The 19,490-nt window shown below is 47.0% G+C and overlaps 1 protein-coding gene across 4 annotated transcripts in view; it reads right to left on the bottom strand.

The window, feature by feature from the left end:
* Window positions 1–19,490, bottom strand: part of ACAP3 (ArfGAP with coiled-coil, ankyrin repeat and PH domains 3) — a 146,946-nt gene that overhangs the window by 60,073 nt on the left and 67,383 nt on the right. For all 4 annotated transcript variants that reach the window (XM_083752551.1, XM_083752550.1, XM_083752553.1 and 1 more), the window contains exons 5-8: window positions 8,546–8,604; window positions 4,754–4,937; window positions 1,408–1,452; window positions 408–503 (exon numbers count right to left, since the gene is read on the bottom strand). In XM_083752551.1, the coding sequence (XP_083608677.1) occupies window positions 408–503; window positions 1,408–1,452; window positions 4,754–4,937; window positions 8,546–8,604 (384 nt within the window). The remainder of the gene's footprint in view (window positions 1–407; window positions 504–1,407; window positions 1,453–4,753; window positions 4,938–8,545; window positions 8,605–19,490) is intronic.

The following is a 19,490-nucleotide window of genomic DNA, read 5'->3' on the forward strand; positions in this document are numbered from 1 at the left end:
AGCACCGAGGGCCTTCTGGCGGTTCCCTCCCTGCGAGAAGTGAGGTTACAGGGAACCAGGCAGAGGGCCTTCTTGGTAGTGGCAACCGCCCTGTGGAACTCCCTCCCATCAGATGTCAAAGAAATAAACAACTATCTGATGTTTAGAAGACATCTGAAGGCAGCCCTGTTTAGGGAAGTTTTATCGTGTTTTATCGTGTTTTTAATCATCTGTTGGGAACCGCCCAGAGTGGTTGGAGAAACCCAGCCAGATGGGCGGGGTATAAATAATAAATTACTACCACTACCACTACCAGAAAACCATGGTTAGCAAATTCAGTACAAGCCAGGGCATTTGAAGGCTGAACTTGGCCCTGGATCAATACCCTGGCTCATTCTGAAGCTCCTTGCCTTCCTATCGCTTCTTACCTCGGTGGCCAGCTTCTTCATATAGGGGTCCAGTTCGTGAAGGAGGCTGTAGCCCTGCTGGAAAAAGGTGTACTGAGCTTGCATGAAGGACAGCATCTGGAGGAGAAAAGAAGAACTTGTCTATGGGTCTACTCTGAGTGAATGCAACCCATTGATCTAGGTGCATTTATTTGATTTTTTTAAAACAACCACGTATATACTGTTTGACTGCAATAAAACCTCCAAGCGGTTCACAAGAAAATATTAAAATTATAAGTAAAAACAGGATAGAACGATTTAAAACATTTATAGTAATTAAAAATAATAGTAAAATAAAGATTTTTACACACCAACATTTTTAATATTCTGTTGGAAGCCGCCCAGAGTGGCTGGGGAGGCCCAGCCAGATGGGCGGGGTGTGAGTAATAAATTATTATTATTATTATTATTATTATTATTATTATTATTATTGACATTACTTGTCAGTTCAGGCTTGCCTAAACAAAAATGCTTTAAGCAGGCGTCAAAAGGAGTGTAGCAGAGGCAACTGGCTAATGTCGAAATAATTAAGGGCTTCATCAAACTAAGCCTTATTCAGAGTTCAGCCCATTGAAATGAATGGGCCTAATTTAGAAATGCCCATTAATTTCAATAAGTCTACTCTGAGTAGGAACAATGCTTGATACAACCGTAGATCTCCAGATCCTCAGTCTATCTTCCAATCCAGTCAAAAAATAGGGTTGTATTCAATGCTAGTCCTACTCAGAGTAGCCCCACTGAAGTAAACGTGCATGACTTAGGCCCATTCATTTCAGTGGGCCTACTCTGAGTAAAGCACAGTTGGATGTAAGAAGAGCCTGCTGGGTCAACACGTATTAACTTAATGGGCAGGAGAAAGTTGCCCACACAGCAACCTCCTTAGCAAACATGGCGTCCCTCTGCAAGGCATGCTGGGAGCTGCAATTTACCCACAGTTTGGGTGAAGCCAGGGGCAGCAAGGAGAGCTCAGAACAGTTCTTACCGCATCGAGGATTTCAAATTTCTTCTTGGCTTGGAGGACATTGATCTATAAGCAAAAGGAGAAGGGGGAGGGGAATGAGGTTTCTGGGTAGCCAACAGAGTAGCCAGCCTGCTCCCTGGGAGCTCTCCAAAAATACAAGCAAGAGCCAGTAGTGGTTAGAGGAGCCAGTAGTGGTTAGAGGGCTGGACTAGGAGCTGGGAGTGCAGGGTTCGAATCCCCACTTGTTCATGAAGCTCACTGGGTGACACGGGGCAGGTCACAGTCTTTGCAGAAGTGCGAAACATTTTATAGAGGGGGCGGGAATCCAAGGCAAAGTAGCTAGCCTAAACAATGGCACTCATCTTCCGAACACTGGAAACAAGAGAGAAAGTTTGCTCTCAAAAAGTTGTAATGCTGGCAAACTGCATTACATGGAGCCACCTTGTGGCAATACTGAAATACTACTTCTGGTTGTTCCTGGTTGCCAAATATATATATATATTTCCCAGTTTTGCATCCTGTTGCTAAAACTGCTACAATGTGGATTTTTGAAAGCAAACGAAGAACAGCTTGGCAACGGTTGAGTTTGGCAAAAGGTTTTGTGTGCGGCCAATTTGTAGCAGGAAGGGCCATTTCAGAGAGGCTGGTTCCTATCTGAATAGCAAACCGAGCCAGAGAAGATTTGGAGCCTGTCAGGCCCAGAGGCGAAATGGTGGCCCAAGCCACAACCCCTCTCCACAGACCCCCACCCTTGAGTGGTTTAGCCTGACTGGACTGTGTCCCTGAATTCCAATAATGCTGCCTGTTTGCAAAGATGATGAAGGATGTTTCTAGAAACTAGCCTACAGTACGAAGGTAATATTTACATTTACAGTCCTTGCTCCGCCCACTTTTGCCTCTAGCCCTGCCCAGCACTGGGACATGGCCCTTGGGAGATTGCCCAGAAGGAAACATGGCCCCTGGCTGAAAAAATGATGTCCACTCCTGCCATTACGGTTACATATGGGATTATTAGGTTTGAACAGCACAAGCTACTTCCTCCATGTGACCTTTTTTAAAAAACAGCAACAGGATTAGATAATTCATGGTGGGTAGATTTATCAGAAGCCATCAACTGTGATAACAAAATGGCGCCTCCATGTTCAGTAGCAATATACCTCCAAAAACCAGAAGCCCTAGAGAAGCAAGAAGGAAAAAATGCCTTGTCCTTAGGAATGGGCAAATCTGTCAATTTAGGTTTCTCTCAATTTCCTAACTTCAATTTCCCACATTTTTACATCTGCTTGTGATTGACTGGTTGATTTCGTCGTGAAAATTCACAGAGCAGATCTGAGTTGGATACAACCCTGTATTTCCATATGGAATTACAGTGGTACCTCGGGTTAAGAACTTAATTCGTTCTGGAGGTCCGTTCTTAACCTGAAACTGTTCTTAACCTGAGGTACCACTTTAGACAATGGGGCCTCTGCTGCCGCCGCACTGCCAATGTGCAATTTCTGTTCTCATCCTGAGGTAAAGTTCTTAACCCGAGGTACTACTTCCGGGTTAGCGGAGTCTGTAACCTGAAGCATCTGTAACCTGAAGCGTCTGTAACCCAAGGTACCACTGTATAAGGATTTTAAAAGAAGCGGGATAGACTCTTTTATCACCACCACCACTTATTATTACATTTATATCCCATTCTTGCCTCCCAGGGAGCTCAAGGTAGCATACACACTGCTCTGCCTCTCCATTTCAACTCTGCACAACAACCCTGTGAGGTAGGTTAGGCTGAGAGGCAGTGGCTGACACAGCCCCCAATGGGTTCTATGGCTTCCATGGGACCATCGACCCCAGACCATGAAATGAATAAACAAAATCATCTGGTGCATAATTATGGTGACTCCTGGGAGCTAGACACTTTCACCAGTCCCATTTTGTCACCAGTGGAGGCAAAGAGGGCAGTTCTGACCTATGGGACCACCTCTCCTGGTATGTCCCACGGTGGACCTTACGGTCTTCAAATAAAAACATATTGGAGATCCCGGGCCACAGGGAGGTTAGGCTGGCCTCAACCAGAGCCAGGGCTTTTTCGGCTGTGGCCCTAATCTGGTGGAACACTCTGTCACAAGAGACTAGGGCCCTGCGGGACTTGACATCTTTCTGCAGGGCCTGCAAGACAGAGCTGTTCCACCAGGCCTTTGGCCAAGGCACAGCCTGACCCCCTCCTTTGGTAATCCTCACAGAACTCTAGCCCAATGGTTGCCATTAATTTGATTTTGAATTGATTTTAGAATGAATTGGTTTTAGAATGCTGTGTTACTTTTATTGTTATTAGCTGCTCTGAGCTCGGCTTCAGCTGGGGAGGGCGGGATATAAATAAAAAATTATTATTTTTAATATTATTCAACATCTTCTCTTCCTCATCTCTCTGCCCCCCCCCCCGCCTGCCCTGTTTGCTCATCCCTGGTGATCAACAGGATATGACAGCGTTAGCTGTCCCAGGATGAGACAGAAGGTGTCAGCAGATGGCTTCACTATAAAAGGGTGGGAAGAGAGTGTGGGGGGGGGAGGTAATGGAACAGCTTGGATCAATATTAGCTTTGACTCCAGTTTGTAGCACAACACAAAGCCATTACAAGCAACGCAGGAGGAGAAATCGGTCCGGAAATCGCTTCTCGGGAGAGTAACGATTCTACAATTCCCGAGGGTGGGTTGGCAGGAAAAGGCCTGATGCTGAGCAGCAGTCCAGTCCTTGCAAATACATGCCAAGTCAAGATGCTTCCTTATATCAGGCCAGAGGGTTTCCTCCAACACTAGCCCTGCTCAGAGTAGAGGCATTTATTATGTTTACCTTTGCTCCAAGGAGCTCCAGGCAATGTACATTGATCCCATTTATCCTCACAACAATCCTGTGGAGTAGGTTAAGCTGAGAGCGAGTGACTGGGCCAAGGTGAGCTTCAAGATCTCCCAGGTCCTAATCCAACATTCTAACCACTACACCACACTGCCCATGGCTAACTTAGACCCATTTATTTCAATGGGTCCATTCAGAAGTGGATTATTATTATTATTCAAAATTTACACACCACTTAATTTGTAAAAGAAACCTCAAAGCTGCTCACAAAACTATAAAATGCAACATTAAAAGTGTCTATAAAAGAGTTAACAACAGGTATTTAGAATAATATAATTGTATAGAGTTGGAAGGGGCCCTAGGGTCATCTAGTCCAACCCGCTGCAATGCATGAATCTTTTGCCCAATGTGGGGCTCAAACCCATGACCCTGAGATGAAGAGTCTCATGCTCTACTGACTGAGCTATTCTTGAAAAAGTTTGACTTGGGAGAATTTCAGCCTTAGCAGGGCTGTCTAGGGGAAGACCTCACCTGTAAGACGTAGTCGAGGGCTAAGTGTCGGAAGCATTTCCTGGTGATTGTCAAGGTGCCAGTGGCCTCTTCGACCTCATGGGGCTTGTGCCGCGGAGCTTGTGCGTTCTTGACCAAGGCAATCTCCATGTCTTCCCGTACCTTATCGAACTGTTTTTTGGTCTCCTTGAATTTCCGGACGTCACTGCAAAGTAATTTTACTCATTTACAAATTTGCTTCCCGTTAAAAAAGAAAGAGAATCTGTTTACTTACTAATCACTTCCCATTGAAGAAATAAAGTAAAAGCATCAAGCGATAAAAAGAATTCGAAAACAATGCTATATCTAAACGCAAGGAAAACGTTAAGAAGAGCCTGGCTGCTGTATCAAGCCAAATGGCTCATCTAGTCCAGCACCCTCTTCTCACACTGGCCAACCAGATGCCCCAATGGGAAGTACTGTCATTTGTTGTTGTTGTTGTTGTTGTTTAGTCGTTTAGTCGTGTCCGACTCTTCGTGACCCCATGGACCAGAGAACGCCAGGCACCTCTGTCCTCCACTGCCTCCTGCAGTTTGGTCAAACTCATGCTGGTAACCTCGAAAACACTATCCAACCATCTCGTCCTCTGCCGTCCCCTTCTCCTTGTGTACTGTCATTTACTTTATCTTTTTTCCAATTTTTAAATTTGATTTTCCACATTTATAAACAGACAAACAAATAAACGAACAAACATAAATCTTAAGTGTAGTAATTCCACTTTTGTTTACATTGTTGAGTGACTTCCTTGACTCCCCCTAGCTGAGTTTCAATGCATATCATTGTAACAGTTTTCCAAAACTATTTTCACATAAAATTTACTTAGTCGATTAACACCTTTCTTTCTTTTTAATTTAACTTTAAACATATTGTTCCATAACATCACATATTTAAATCCTAGGCCAATCTGGTACTTGCAAGTATTTTTATTTAGATTATCTTAGCATATTTAGCTAAATAGTCTTTAAATTTCTTCCATTCCTCCTGGTACTCCTCCTCCTTTTGGTCACAGACTCTTCTGGTCAGGTCAGCTAGCTCCCAAAAGTCCACCATCTTCATCTGCCATTCCTCCATTGTTGGCACTTCTTGTGTTTTCCAATTTTTAGCCAGCAAGGGGAGCGCTGTCATTTTCTAGCTGCTTTACAGCGCCTGCTATTGATTTTATTTTCACTTTCCTAGTCCTCATGGAAACATACAGCTGGAGTAGACACCAAGCCTGCCCCCCAGATACGCAAAGAGGATTGTGAAGGGGGGCGGGGCGGCCTATTCCAGCTGCTCCAGCTGCTCTCCTAACATTATAGGGCAGCAATCATATCCAGAATCTAGACGGCATGTAACCTCATGCATACCTTAGCCTCCTTCCCCAGACAGAAAATTAAGAATGCAGCTCAAGAGGGATTATATCTGTGGAAATTATTTTTTTGCTAAAGGGTCCCCAAGCCCAAAGAATTATGATTAGTTACATTTTTTTTTATTTCACCCTTCTTCTAAAGGTCTCAAGGAGGGGTATGCAGCAGATTTTCCTAGCCTTGGGTCAGCAGAAGTTCCTGCATTGCTCGGGATTAGACTAGGTGATCCACAGGATCCCTTCCAACTCTACAGTTCTATGAGTTTATGGTCTACAAACTGAAACAGCCACATAGGCTAGCAGGCATGAGGGATGGGAACCGACATGCGAGATCAAGCATGGCTCCAAAAACTGGCTTTCAAATCCCCTCTTACTCATCCTTCTTGTCCCACCAAGCGGTTAGATCAGCTGGAATTTAAGCACCTCAGAAATTTTGGGGAAGGTGAAGGACGCCTGAACTCCTTCAGCAGCAGGGAGGGTGCTAGGAGGTCAATGGTCCCCCCTCGTTCTCCCCCTCCCACCCACTTGATGAAGTCGCCTGCAGTGTCTGACAGACTCCGCGTCTACGGCCTGTTCCCATAGAAACAGGCTCTTACTTAGCTGAAGGCCTCGGCTGCCTCACTGACCTATATTCTGTGGCTTACGATGCCGTCTCCGTACCTGCCCCCTTTCCTTTTATTTAAAGAGGATTAGGAGCTCAAAGGAGGTGTGTGCCCTACACAACATTAGGAACACAGGAAGTTGGCCTGTTCTGAATACACCCAGCTGAGGGCCGTCAACACTGACTGGGAGCGCTTCTCTTCCCAACCCTACCTGTTGAACCTGGGACCTTCTGAATAAGATGTCAGCAGGTCTTGCTCATGCACTTCCAAGGACATCTTTGCAATCATAAGGACTACAAACCTGCCCATTCAGGAACATAGCCAGCTGTGATATACAGCCATTGGGCCCATCTAGCTCAACAGCATCTACACTGACTGGCTGCAGCTGTCCAGGGTTTCACAAGGGGGACATTCCCAGCCCTACTACAAGACACCAGAGAATGAACCTGGGGCCTTCTGCATGCAGAGCAGATGCTCCACGGCTGAGCCTTGCTGCAAGAGGCTTCCTTATACTATTGGTCCATATAGGTCAATAGTGTCTGCACTGACTGGCAGAAGCTCTTCCCAACCCTACCTGGAGAAGCTGGGGAATGAACCCAGGACCTTCTGCATGCAAAATCAGATGCTCTGCTACTAAGCCATTGCCATTCTCCTTTCCCACCAATGAAAATAAGGGTAATTATGTCGGCGGTCAGTGTCTGAGCTTCCCTGCCATACACATTTCTCTTCCGTGCTTGCTATATTCAGCAGTACCTCGGTTTTCTAACGTAATCCATTCCAGAACACCATTCGAGCTCTGAAACGTTCCCAAACCGAAAACGCAATAGCCGACAGCTAGGCCTCAGGATCTTGCATTGAGTGGAAGCCGCGTAGCACATTCGACTCAAGAGGTGTGTTTGAAAACCAAAGCATTTACTTCCAGGTTTACGGCGTTTGAAAACTGAAATGTTCGTCAACGGAGACATTCCAAAACCGAGGTACCACTGTATATGGTAAGGTGATCATACTAAAGGTAAAGGTACCCCTGCCCGTACGGGCCAGTCTTGACAGACTCTGGGGTTGTGCAGCCATCTCACTTAAGAGGCCAGGGGCCAGCACTGTCCGGAGACACTTCCGGGTCACGTGGCCAGCGTGACATCGCTGCTCTGGCGAGCCAGAGCTGCACACGGAAACGCCGTTTACCTTCCCGCTAGTAAGTGGTCCCTATTTATCTACCTGCACCCGGGGGTGCTTTCGAACTGCTAGGTTGGCAGGCGCTGGGACCGAGCAATGGGAGCGCACCCCGCCGCGGGGATTCGAACCGCCGACCTTTCGATCGGCAAGCCCTAGGCGCTGAGGCTTTTACCCACAGCGCCACCCGCGTCCCACTTTACTTAAAAAAGCAACAGGATATTTAAGATTGCATCCTGCTCAGAGTAGATCAATTGACATGACTAACTAGGTCTACTCATTTCAGTGGGTATACTCTGGAGCAAGATGCAGTTGGATATAGGCCCCTCCCCACACTCACACATGTACAATCTGCAACCAAACATTGCAGAACAGAATACTCCTGTTCAGGATTCCAGACATCCTTTTCTTTCTTTCTTCCACCCACCTAGGTTTGCGGTTCTCCTCTGCAGTCATCAGTTCAAACTGATGTGCTTCTGTAATTCCTGGGGGACCCCCACCCACCACCACTTCGCAGCCCATCCTTACAGCCATCCTAACAGATCTTCCAGTTGATCTCACCTGGTTATTATCAATGGCATGTGCTGTGATCCACTATGACAGATTCGGCCCTCCCCTCCTTCAAAATATACACACAGAAAAGAAACAGATACTCACTCTTTCACGAAATTGTGCAACTGTTGCCGGACAGACCTCTGAGCCTGGTCGAAAAGAATCTAAGGCAGAGGGAAAGAGGAAGCACGGAAGAGAAAGCAAGTAAGAATATGTGAAGAAAACTCACTTAATCGAAGATCTTAAATGTCACCAGACAGCACGGGAGCAGAGGTGCTGCTGAAAGTGGTGTTCTTCTAGGGATTGCCCCAGAAACGCTTCCCAATAGGATAAAACTCTTGAATGGTCACTGTAAAATGCCAAGGTTCATTATTGTTTCACAAGTTGTGTATGTCTTTAAGGGCCAGGGCAAATAACGAGACCCAGTCTTGAGCTGTGAAACATAGCAGGTGCTGCTAGGTTGTGTTAATTAAGCATTTGGGCATAGTACCGTATTTTTTGCTCTATAAGACGCACCAGACCACAATACGCACCTAGTTTTTGGAGGAGGAAAACAAGAAAAAAAAATATATCCTGAATCTCAGAAGCCAGAACAGCAAGAGGGGTCGCTGCACAGTGAAAGCAGCAATCCCTCTTGCTGTTCTGGCTTCTGTGATAGCTGCACAGCCTGCATTCACTCCATAAGACACACACACATTTCCCCTTACTTTTTAGGAGGGAAAAAGTGAGTCTTATAAAGCAAAAAAATACGGTATATAAGGAGCAGCACCTAGCTCTCTCATTACCCTGGAGGATGGGTTGGTGGTTGGGTCATGTTTGTTGTTGTTATCTTTAGTGTAAAAGGAGTTTTTGTTTTGTTATTAAAACCTTGTTAAAGTTATTTTTGAGTTCCTTGTTATTTATGGTCTCCCCAGCAAGCTCTCTGCAGCACTACTAAACTGCAAATAACCAACAAAAACCACCTCTAAGAACATAAAACGAGCCCTGCTGCATCAGGCCAAAGTCCTGCATTCTGGTGTCAGAGAGAGCAGAACTTGAGCACGACAGCACCGCTTCTCCTGGTTACTGGATCAGGCCAAAGGCCCACCTAGCCCAGAATCCTGGTCTCACAGTGGCCAACCAGATGCCTCTGAAAAGACTGCCAACAGTACCTGTGAGTCCAAAATCGCTCTGCCCACTTGTGACCCCCAGAAACTGGTGTATAGAAGCAGGCTGCTGGCCAGTGTGGTTTATTGTATTATTATTTTTTAAAGGAGGTGCTCGCATCTTGACAGAAGTGCTATGGGTGTCGGCACAAAATGGCTACTAAGGACAGCCAAAGAAAAGAGGCAATGGTGCTTCATGAGTGCCATCACACACAAAACTGCGAATTCAATTGAATTTCTCTCCCATTGCAAAGCAAAGCTTCATTTTAAGTGGGGGGTTTTTAAGGCAATAAAACTGGCTCTCAAAGGGTGTGGTGTGTCACACTGGTTTGGCAGAAGATGATGGGAAGCATGGCAGGATGATTCAAAGACCATCAAGGAAACATTTAAACATTTCAGTATAGTGCAGTATAGTATCAATGTTCAGTGGTGCCTTGCAAGACGAAAATTATTCGTTCCGTGAGTCTTTTTGTCTTGCGATGTTTTTCGTCTTGCGAAGCATGGTCCATTGCAACTGCGCCTCTTCAAGCGGCTTTAGGAAAAAAGCGAACAAACTCGCAAGACGTTTTCGTCTTGCGAAGCAAGCCCATAGGGAAATTCGTCTTGCGAAGCGACGCAAAAACCAAAAAACCTTTTCGTCTTGCGGGTTTTTCGTTTTGCGAGGCATTCGTCTTGCAGGGCACCACTGTTGTTGTTTTTTTAAATTTGCAATACCGAGGACAATCCTAGTTGTAGTTTGTCATTATATTTTGGGCATGATTCATGTTCTTATGTAGATGCATTGTTTTACACTTTTTGGATGCCCCGTGATCATATTCTAATGTAGTTTTGTTCTATGCTATAAATCAAGCACTACTAGGAGTTACTTCATTTTGTTTTCCAATGTATTTCTTATCAATTAAAAATTTGGTATGGCACGAGCAAATTTTCCCCCCGAAAGTGCAGCCCGGAGAAAAAAGTTTGAGAACCACTGCAGTAAATAACACTTTTTAAACCATTGGGTTTTTTTAAAAAAGAGAAACACCCCCAAACCTGTTGTGTTCTGCTCAGGAAAAGCAGCAAGGCTATAGGGCTGGACCACGGACAGCTCCCAGCGATCCACTTGCTCTGAAAGAGATTGGGAGCGGACAGAGGCCTTTTATACCTCCTCCAAGCTCCACCCCCTTGAGAGAATTTAAAGGGTCTTAAAGGGCCAGTCCTCTGGTCTGAAGATGGACACACAAACTCGCACCTGGTGCTCTCCTTGAGCCTCTGGACTAGTGATGTGTGATGGGAGGCCAAGATGCCCCCTCATCCAATGAACGTCTGTGTCCCCAATTCCTCCCTCCCATTCGGGTCTTTTTGAGAGGCACTTCAGCTGCCAAATGTTCTGCACAGAACCCCTTCCCAAATATTTTGAACAAGGTCTGCCTATATTTGAATTCCTCGTTTCTACCAGTAGAGGGCACCATCTTCTCATGCTCCAACTTCTACTGGCGCCATATAAAGAAGGCTGCCCCCTTTTGTCAGGCAAAATTGACAAAGCCATTTGCATAGAAACATCGAACCAATAAGCATTTAGCTAGAACTATATAATAAAACAGCCAAGACCAGCATCAAGGAGGTGGGGACAGGAACATATGAAGCCCGGTGGCTGGATCAGGCTGATGGCCTATCTAGTCCAGCATCCTGTTCTCCCATTGTTCAACCCGACGCCTGTGGGAATCTTGGAAGCAGGACCTGAGTGCAACTGCAAATGGCACACAGAGGATGGGATGGGATAGAGGGAAGGTGTATTTCAACTGAATGAAACTCTAAGGGTGGTACTTAACTAAGTTTTTACTCAGAGTAAAGGTAAAGGACCCCTCACAGTTAAGTCCAGTTGCAGACGACTCTGGGGTGCGACACTCATCTCGCTTTACAGGCTGAGGGAGCCGCCGTTTGTCCACAGAGTTTTTCCGGGTCATGTGGCCAGCATGACTAAGCCGCTTCTGGCGAACGAGAGCAGCGCACGGAAACGCCGTTTACCTTCCCGCTGGAGTGGTACCTATTTATCTACTTGCACTTTCTGGTGTGCTTGCGAACTGCTAGGTTGGCAGGATCTGGGACCTAGCAACAGGAGCTCACCCCGTCGTGGGGATTCGAACCGCCGACCTTCTGATCGGCAAGTCCAAGAGGCTCAGTGGTTTAGACCACAGTGCCACCCGCGTCCCTGATTTACTCAGAGTAGACCACTGAAATCGATGACCATGGGGCTGTTTAGAGCCATTGATTTTAATAGGTCTACACTGAGTAAAACACCCCTTGAACACAATGCTTTAAGAAAATCAGCTCTTTTCTCATAAGCTGCAATATTGAATTGACTACTGGCCAATATCTTGCGGAGATGATTTGCAGAGGGCTCCTCCATTTATTTATTTTTTAAAAAAATCAAATTAAATTGATTGGAATTTTTAAAAAGAGCTCAGCTTACTATTTTTATTTTTTAATGTCTGATTTCTAACTACACAGTCGTTTTTTGGGCTTCTGATCCATGCTTGGAAAGGTTCATATGAAATAAAAAGTTTCCAGAAAGTCTGTCTCGCCTTCCCACCCATCTCTCAGCCCCAGAGAAGTCATCAAGATTCCAGGATGTGACTCACTCAAATGCTGCTCACTTTGGATGGAGATTTTCCTCCAGGATCAGGGACTAATCCTTAAAGCTTCCTGGTTGCAAAGCTAGCCCAGCCACAGAGGCGAGCTAAGCGAGAGTCTGGGGTGCCAAAAATCTGGGGCCATGTCTCAAGAAACTGTGGGAAGGCAAAGAGATTCCCCCCCCATCGATTTATTTCCTTTCCCGAATTCCATGGAGATTCCTGTGCATGCACCATTTGCCACCTCTCTTCATGCACACACCCACACCCACAATCTTGATACTATTGTCGTATCAGCAGTATTCCTCTTGTTGTTCAACCAACATGAAGGAGACCAGGATGCATCTCAGTGGCAGAACATCTGCTTTGCATGCAGAAGGTCTCAGGTTCAATCCCTGGCTTCTCCAGGTAGGGTTAGGAATGTCCCCTGCCTGAAAGCCTAGCGAACCGCTGCCAGTCAGAGTAGACAATACTGATCTAGATGCACTTTATTACACAGCTTTCTGTGTTCTTAAACAATGCACAGGCAGAACATTCGTGCCAACTCTGAAATACAGCCACATCAAGATCTGCCCACCCAGCGTTCCATCCATGAGCAGCTGTGCACTGATGATTTGCTCTACAATACAGGTGGATTTTCATTAATAATAATAATAATAATAATAATAATAATAATAATAATAATAATAATAATGTGTTACTTATACCCCGCCCACCTGGCCAGGCCTCCCCAGCCACTCTGGGCAGCTCCCAACAGATGATTAAAAACACAACAAAACATCAAACATAAGAAACTTCCCTAAACAGGGCTGCCTTCAGATGTCTTCTGAAGAGTCAGACAGTTGTTTATTTCCTTGACATCTGATGGGAGGGCGTTCCACAGGGCAGGCGCCACTACCAAGAAGGCCCTCTGCCTGGTTCCCTGTAACCTCACTTCTCGCAATGAGGGCACCGCCAGAAGTCCCTCGGCATGTACTAATGTGGAAATGAACTTTTGATTGGAAACATGCAAAATTGTCAGGTTCACCCATCACTTCCTACCAGGATCACTGCCTTGCTGTTGGGAAAATCAAGGACATTTTGCAGCAGGGCCTGCAAGGAAGGGAGGAGATAGCAGTTCCACTTTGCCATTTAATGGCCCAGAGGAAAGATCCATGAGCTACTGCACTGATGCGATCCCTAATGCCATTGCATTGCTGCGTTACCCTAAGTGCAGCAGCCTGAAACAGTAAAGGCTATCGATCCGTAACTGGCAGAGACTTTAATAGCTGGGAGCAAGACCGCTGACTGCTCTGGCTTTTTGCAGGGATACTTCCCAAACCCTCAACGCCTGCATTTCTCTCCTGGGTTTTGGACTTCCAAAGGCCCAGTCTCATTTCCGAAGCAGGAGCAAGGCATGTTTGAATCTCCCAATGTTCTCAGGGCGCCTTGGCTAACCTGGTGCCTTCCTGATGTTTTGGACCACAACTCCCATCAGCCCCAGGGAGCTGTAGTCTGAAACAGCTGGAGGTCAGTGAAGTCTTTTTCTTGGTGATGCTAGAGGAATTCATTCTTAGGAAGGAGCATGTAGAAGACCTCCTTACGCTGAGTCTATCTCTGAGGTACGACATTTCCTGCAAAGATAAAAGTAAGGCGCGAGTCCTCATGGTTGTAAATAAAGGGCTGGTTTCAATAAACAGATAGGAAACTTTGACTGGATAGCTCAGTTGGTTAGAGCATGGTGCTGATAACACCAAGGTTGCAGGTTAGAGCCCTGTATGGAACAGCTGCATATTCCTGCATTGCAGGGAGTTGGACTAGATGATCCAACGAGTCCCTTCCAACTCTACGATTCTACGAAACCACCTTAAACCAACTCAGACTACTGGTCTGTCTAGCTCAGCGTTGCCTACTGGGCGCTCCAGAGTCTCAGGCAGGAATATTTCCCACCACTAACTGGTGATGCTAAGGAATGAACCTGGGACCTTCTGCATGCAAAACAAGTGCAACATGGCCCCTCTTCACAAATCCCTACACGAAATGACTTCTGGGACAAAATGTGTGGCTCGAAAACTATCCTGTAAATCCTAAGGATTGGAAGCTGGAAAAATGTACTCCCAGCAGAAAGAAAAAAAGCCTTTGAAATAGAGTGTGACTTCAAGGTAAAGGTAAATGGACCCCTGACCATTAGGTCCAGTCGCGGACGACTCTGGGGTTGCGCGCTCATCTTGCTCTATAGGCTGAGGGAGCCGACGTTTGTCCGCAGACAGCTTCCGGGTCATGTGGCCAGCATGACTAAGCCACATCTGGCGAACCAGAGCAGCGCACGGAAACGCCGTTTACCTTCCCGCCAGAGCGGTACCTATTTATCTACTTGCACTTCGACGTGCTTTCAAACTGCTAGGTTGGCAGGAGCAGGGACCGAGCCATGGGAGCTCAGCCCGTCACGGGGATTCGAACCACCGACCTTCTGATCGGCAAGTCCTAGGCTCTGTGGTTTAACCCACAGCGCCACCCGCATCCTGTGGCTCGGAAACTAGCCCGTAAATCCTAAGGATTGGAAGCTGGAAAAATGTACTCCCAGCATAAGGAAAACAAGCCTTTGAAATAGAGTGTGACCCCCTTTTTGCCAGGGTAAGCTGACGGGTCACATGACCGAGTTGAACAGATTTGGGATCCAGCAGAAGTCACCCCGCCTTGCCCGTTTTCTGTCCCTATCGCTCCCACATAACGCCTATTTGGGGGGTACTTAGGCTGCCACAGAAGACGGTGCCTCTCTGCGATGATACTGAAAGGCCAAACCCTCGTGCGCTGCACACCCAGAGCGAGCGCTGCTTGCAGCCTCACGACTCCCTCTGCCTTTACACAGGGACAAGGGGATGAGCCAACGTGCTAAATCCCGCCCCCATGCGCACACAAGTGTGTGGGGGGGACACGAAGCACAGAAACAGAAAAACCACTAAAAATAACTTTCCTCCCCCTCCAGATTGCTCTAGGCTTCGCCGCCCGGCAGAAAGATGTTTGAGTCAATCTACAGACATTCCCCGGAGACAGATCTCCGCGCATGAGAGCGCAGGACCCTGTGTGGAGCATCATGCCCTTGGGAAAGGAGAGTTGCAAGCAGTGGCAGTTTTGTGTATTTTTCATTTGGTGTGGAAGGCAGAAACAGGTGCTTTTATGAAAAGAGCTGCAGTTCCCAAAGTGAGCAGTACTCCCCACTACCACAGGGGGCAGTGTGATTACTTGGGGGGGGCGCTGCTAAGAGGCAAGGGGGTGGCAGGAGGTACCCTAAGAGGCTTCAAAAAGCTGGTATCGCCGGACCAAGTTCATCAGCTTTGTCAAAATAATTATACTAAATTCTTTCGCTTGGATTCTGAACAAATGTGCAATGAATTGTTACAGTTTGGAATTTTATTGCGTTGTTATCTTCCTCAGTGGGTTGTGGAAAACCACTCTTCTGAATAATGCTTTTTAAACCAGTGGTTCTCAAAGGGTGTGGCATGCCGCATTGATGTGGCAGGAGAGGATGGCAAGTGTGGCAGGAAGATTCAAGGGCAATCAAAGAAGGATTTAAACATTTCAGTATAGTATAAAGGTAAAGGGACCCCTGACCATTAGGTCTAGTCGTGGACGACTCTGGGGTTGCGGTGCTCATCTCGCTTTATTGGCCAAGGGAGCCGGCGTACAGCTTCCGGGTCATGTGGCCAGCAGGACTAAGCCACTTCTGGCGAACCAGAGCAGCGCACGGAAACGCCGTTTACCTTCCTGCTGTAGGGGTACCCATTGATCTACTTGCACTTTGACGTGCTTTCGAACAGCTAGGTGTGCAGGAGCAGGGACTGAACAACGGGAGCTCACCCCATTGCGGGGATTCTACCCACCGACCTTCTGATCGGCAAGTCCTAGGCTCTGTGGTTTAGACCACAGAGCCACCCGCATCCCATATAGAATAGAATAGAATAGAATAGAATAGTATAGTATAAAAAATGTTTTCATTTGCAGAATATGCAAGAGGTTTGTTTAGAATTATATTTTGGTTCATGTTCTTATGTAGCTGTATTATATTATAAAGTAGTTGTGCTCTATGTTATATAGCACTGGTTGTTGCTTCTTTTTGCTTTCCAATGTATTCCTTAGCAATTTGGTATGCACAAATTTCTATACTGAAGGTGTGGCCCAGAGAAAAATGAGCAAAGGCTGAAACCTGCGTTGCAGGTTTGGGAGCACTCAGGGGAGGGTACATAAAATGTTGCACACTGGTCCATCTAACCTTTTCCAAGGGAGCCTCTGTCTGGACACTCTCCTAGGAGAGGCTCGTCCAGCACCCAACCTGCCAGCCTTGCGGCAAAAAGCAAAAAGCTTTGCAGGCTCCAGCAACAGGGAGCCTTGGGCCCGGTGACCAGAGGCAGAGATGGGTGCAGCCACGGATGCAGATCTCACCTTTCTAAAGCAGGCTAATTTCTAAACACAGCCCTCTCTGTCCTCCACCCAGGCAAGCAGGAAGAGGCATGATCAGAACTAAAGGATGCTTCCCAGCTAGCCACAAGAACCCCCAAAGGAGAGTTCAGAGCAGGGCTGTGGAGGGGCGTGGCCTGAGGAGAGGGGGCGTGGCCTGAAAAGAGTCCTGAGGCTCAGGCAGAGAGGTCCAGAATGCCTCATTTGATTCCCCCAGGCCTGCTGTTGTTCCCCATCCCTGTCATTCGCTAACAACTGGTGCTGAACTAAAAAATACACCTCCCCCCCCCCCCGTGTTTCCCTCCCAACCACCAGTAACGGGAAAATAAATTGCATTTGGAAATTATCTGCTGAAAATCTGGGGGAGGACAGATTTCGGCACAGTGCTACCAACAACTTTTCAAAAAATAATAGAAATTATCCCCCGCAAATGCCAATCCAACGCCCTGCGAGTATTTTAAGCTTGCTGCTCAGCGGGAGATGCACAAACTTGAAAGCTGAACGAACTGAAGGGTGTTTGGGCTGTGTGTGTGTGTGTGTGTGTGTGTGTGTGTATGACCTAGATTTTTTTCCTACACCGTCTCTTGTCTCTCTCCATTAAGGGAGGGCATCTAGTTTTAGAATCACAGCTAACTGCGCCCAGATGTGGTGCATTTGAAAGGATATAGAGGCTGCTGAGAAGATCTACAACAGGGACGGGGAACCTTTTCCAGCCCAGGGGCCGCAGTCCCTCCTGGGCAGCCTTCCAAGGGCCGCATGCCAGTGGTGGGAGGGGCCGGGGGCTACAGTGGGTGGAGCAACCAATGTACACCTCACCCCCCCCCTCCTAGGCAAGCTAGAGGCATTAGACTAGCTAGAGGCATGCAAAAAAAATTGTAGTCTAAAACAGGACAGGTGAGGGGTGTGGCCTGAGGAGAGGGGTGTGTGGCCTGGGGATAATTGTGAGGGCCAGGTAGAGACACATGGAGGGCCGCATTAGGCCCCTGACCTGAGGTTCTCTCCCCCCCCCCCAACCTACAAGGACCTTTCCTTAGATATGTTTTTAACAATGGGTGGCCCCCTTCTCAATGCTCGGCTTTACTCAGTGCCAAATCTGCACCTAATGGTCAGTGTGGTGAAGTGGTTAGAGCATTTGACTACAACAAGGGAGACTCTGGTTTAAACCCTGACTCAGCCACTGACCGTGGGCCAGTCAGCTTAACCTACCTCACAGGGCTGTTGTGAGGATAAAATGAGCAACTGAGGACCATGTATATGTTGCCTTGAACTCCTTGCAGGAAAGGCAGGATCTAAAAGCAGCAAGCAAATGAATGAAATCCTATCAGCGCAATCTAGACCTGCGCTTCCTGTTTTAATTGCTGTGTTGTTTTACTGTTCTTGCCTATTGCATATTCTAATAACTAATGCTTATATTTTAATTGCCTGTGCAACTGGATAGAATCCTGTTTGGGGCATTAAGTGGCATATTAAATAATTAAGAATAAAAACTAATTAATATTTACTGAGGCCAAGTCCATACCACTACAGTGGTACTTTGGGTTACATACACTTCAGGTTACAGACGCTTCAGGTTACAGACTCCGCTAACCCAGAAATAGTACCTCGGGTTAAGAACTTTGCTTCAGGATGAGAACAGAAACTGCGCTGCGGCAGCAGCAGGAGGCCCCATTAGCTAAAGTGGTAGCTCAGGTTAAGAACACTTTCAGGTTAAGAACGAACCTCCGGAACGAATTAAGTTCTTAACCACTGTACTAAAATGAATGTCAATAGACCCATGGAAAAACTGAGGTCGAGATTGCATGGCCCTCTTCCTTCACCCCAGGAGTGTCACCGAGAAGGAAACCATTTTATGCCTTCCCCTTCTGGACGCAGATTTTACAGCCCTGAGGATTAGGCGCCCCTGCCAGACTTTCTCCCGGTGACTGATTTCCCCCAAAAAATTTCGAAACATGGAGCGGAAACACAGCCTGCACCATCCCAGACCTGCCGCGGCTGGACGGGGGAGAAAACCTTTCCTTATTTCAAAGCCCCCTCGCCCATCTCCAAAAGAGCGGCAGTCGTCCTGTGCCGTCCACTCCCTCTGTCTGGAGTTACTCTGCAGACACAGTTCCTGGCTTGCTGAAGAGCTAACTCAGCAGCTTATGTGGAACGCCCTGGCTAGAGGGACGGGTGAACTCAGATCACAGCAACGACAGACAGGAAGGACTATATAAATGCTATTATTAATGAGCATCGAATGAGAGCAGTATTTGAGGCAGGGGTGGGGGGATCTCAAAGCTGGTGGGGAGTTCAAATGCAGCCCTCCAGACCTCTCCAGCTGGCCCTGGGGACCCTCCCCAGGCCACACCCCTCCTTCCTAGGCCATGCCCTTCTGCTTAGGACCCCTCCTCAAGTGTTTTTGCCTGGGATAGAACAAAACAGGTGCTCCAGTCCTGAGCTGTGACCCTTTCCCTTAAATTTTAAGGAAGCTGTCTCACACTGAGTTGGTCCAATGTGCTCAGTATTGGCCACACTGGCTGGCAGCAGCCGTCCAGCCCTACCTGGACCTCCTCCATGCAAATTGGATGCTCTACCACTGAGCTACAGCCACTCCCCTTAAGACAGGGACATAGGAAGCTACCTTATACCAAGTCAGACCGTTGGTCCACCTACCCCAGTATTGTCTACACTGGCTGGCAGCTGTTCTCCAGGGTTTATAATAATAATATAATGATAATAATTTATTATTTGTACCCCGCCCATCTGGCTGGGTTTCCCCAACCACTTCCAACAAAGATGAAAAATACACTAAAATGTCACATATTAAAAACTTCCCTGAAGGTTTTGGACAGAGAGTCTCTCCCAACCCTACCTGGAGAT

This window comes from Podarcis gaigeae (genome assembly GCF_964106915.1).
Source record: "Podarcis gaigeae genome assembly, chromosome: 8".
NCBI lineage: Eukaryota > Metazoa > Chordata > Lepidosauria > Squamata > Lacertidae > Podarcis > Podarcis gaigeae.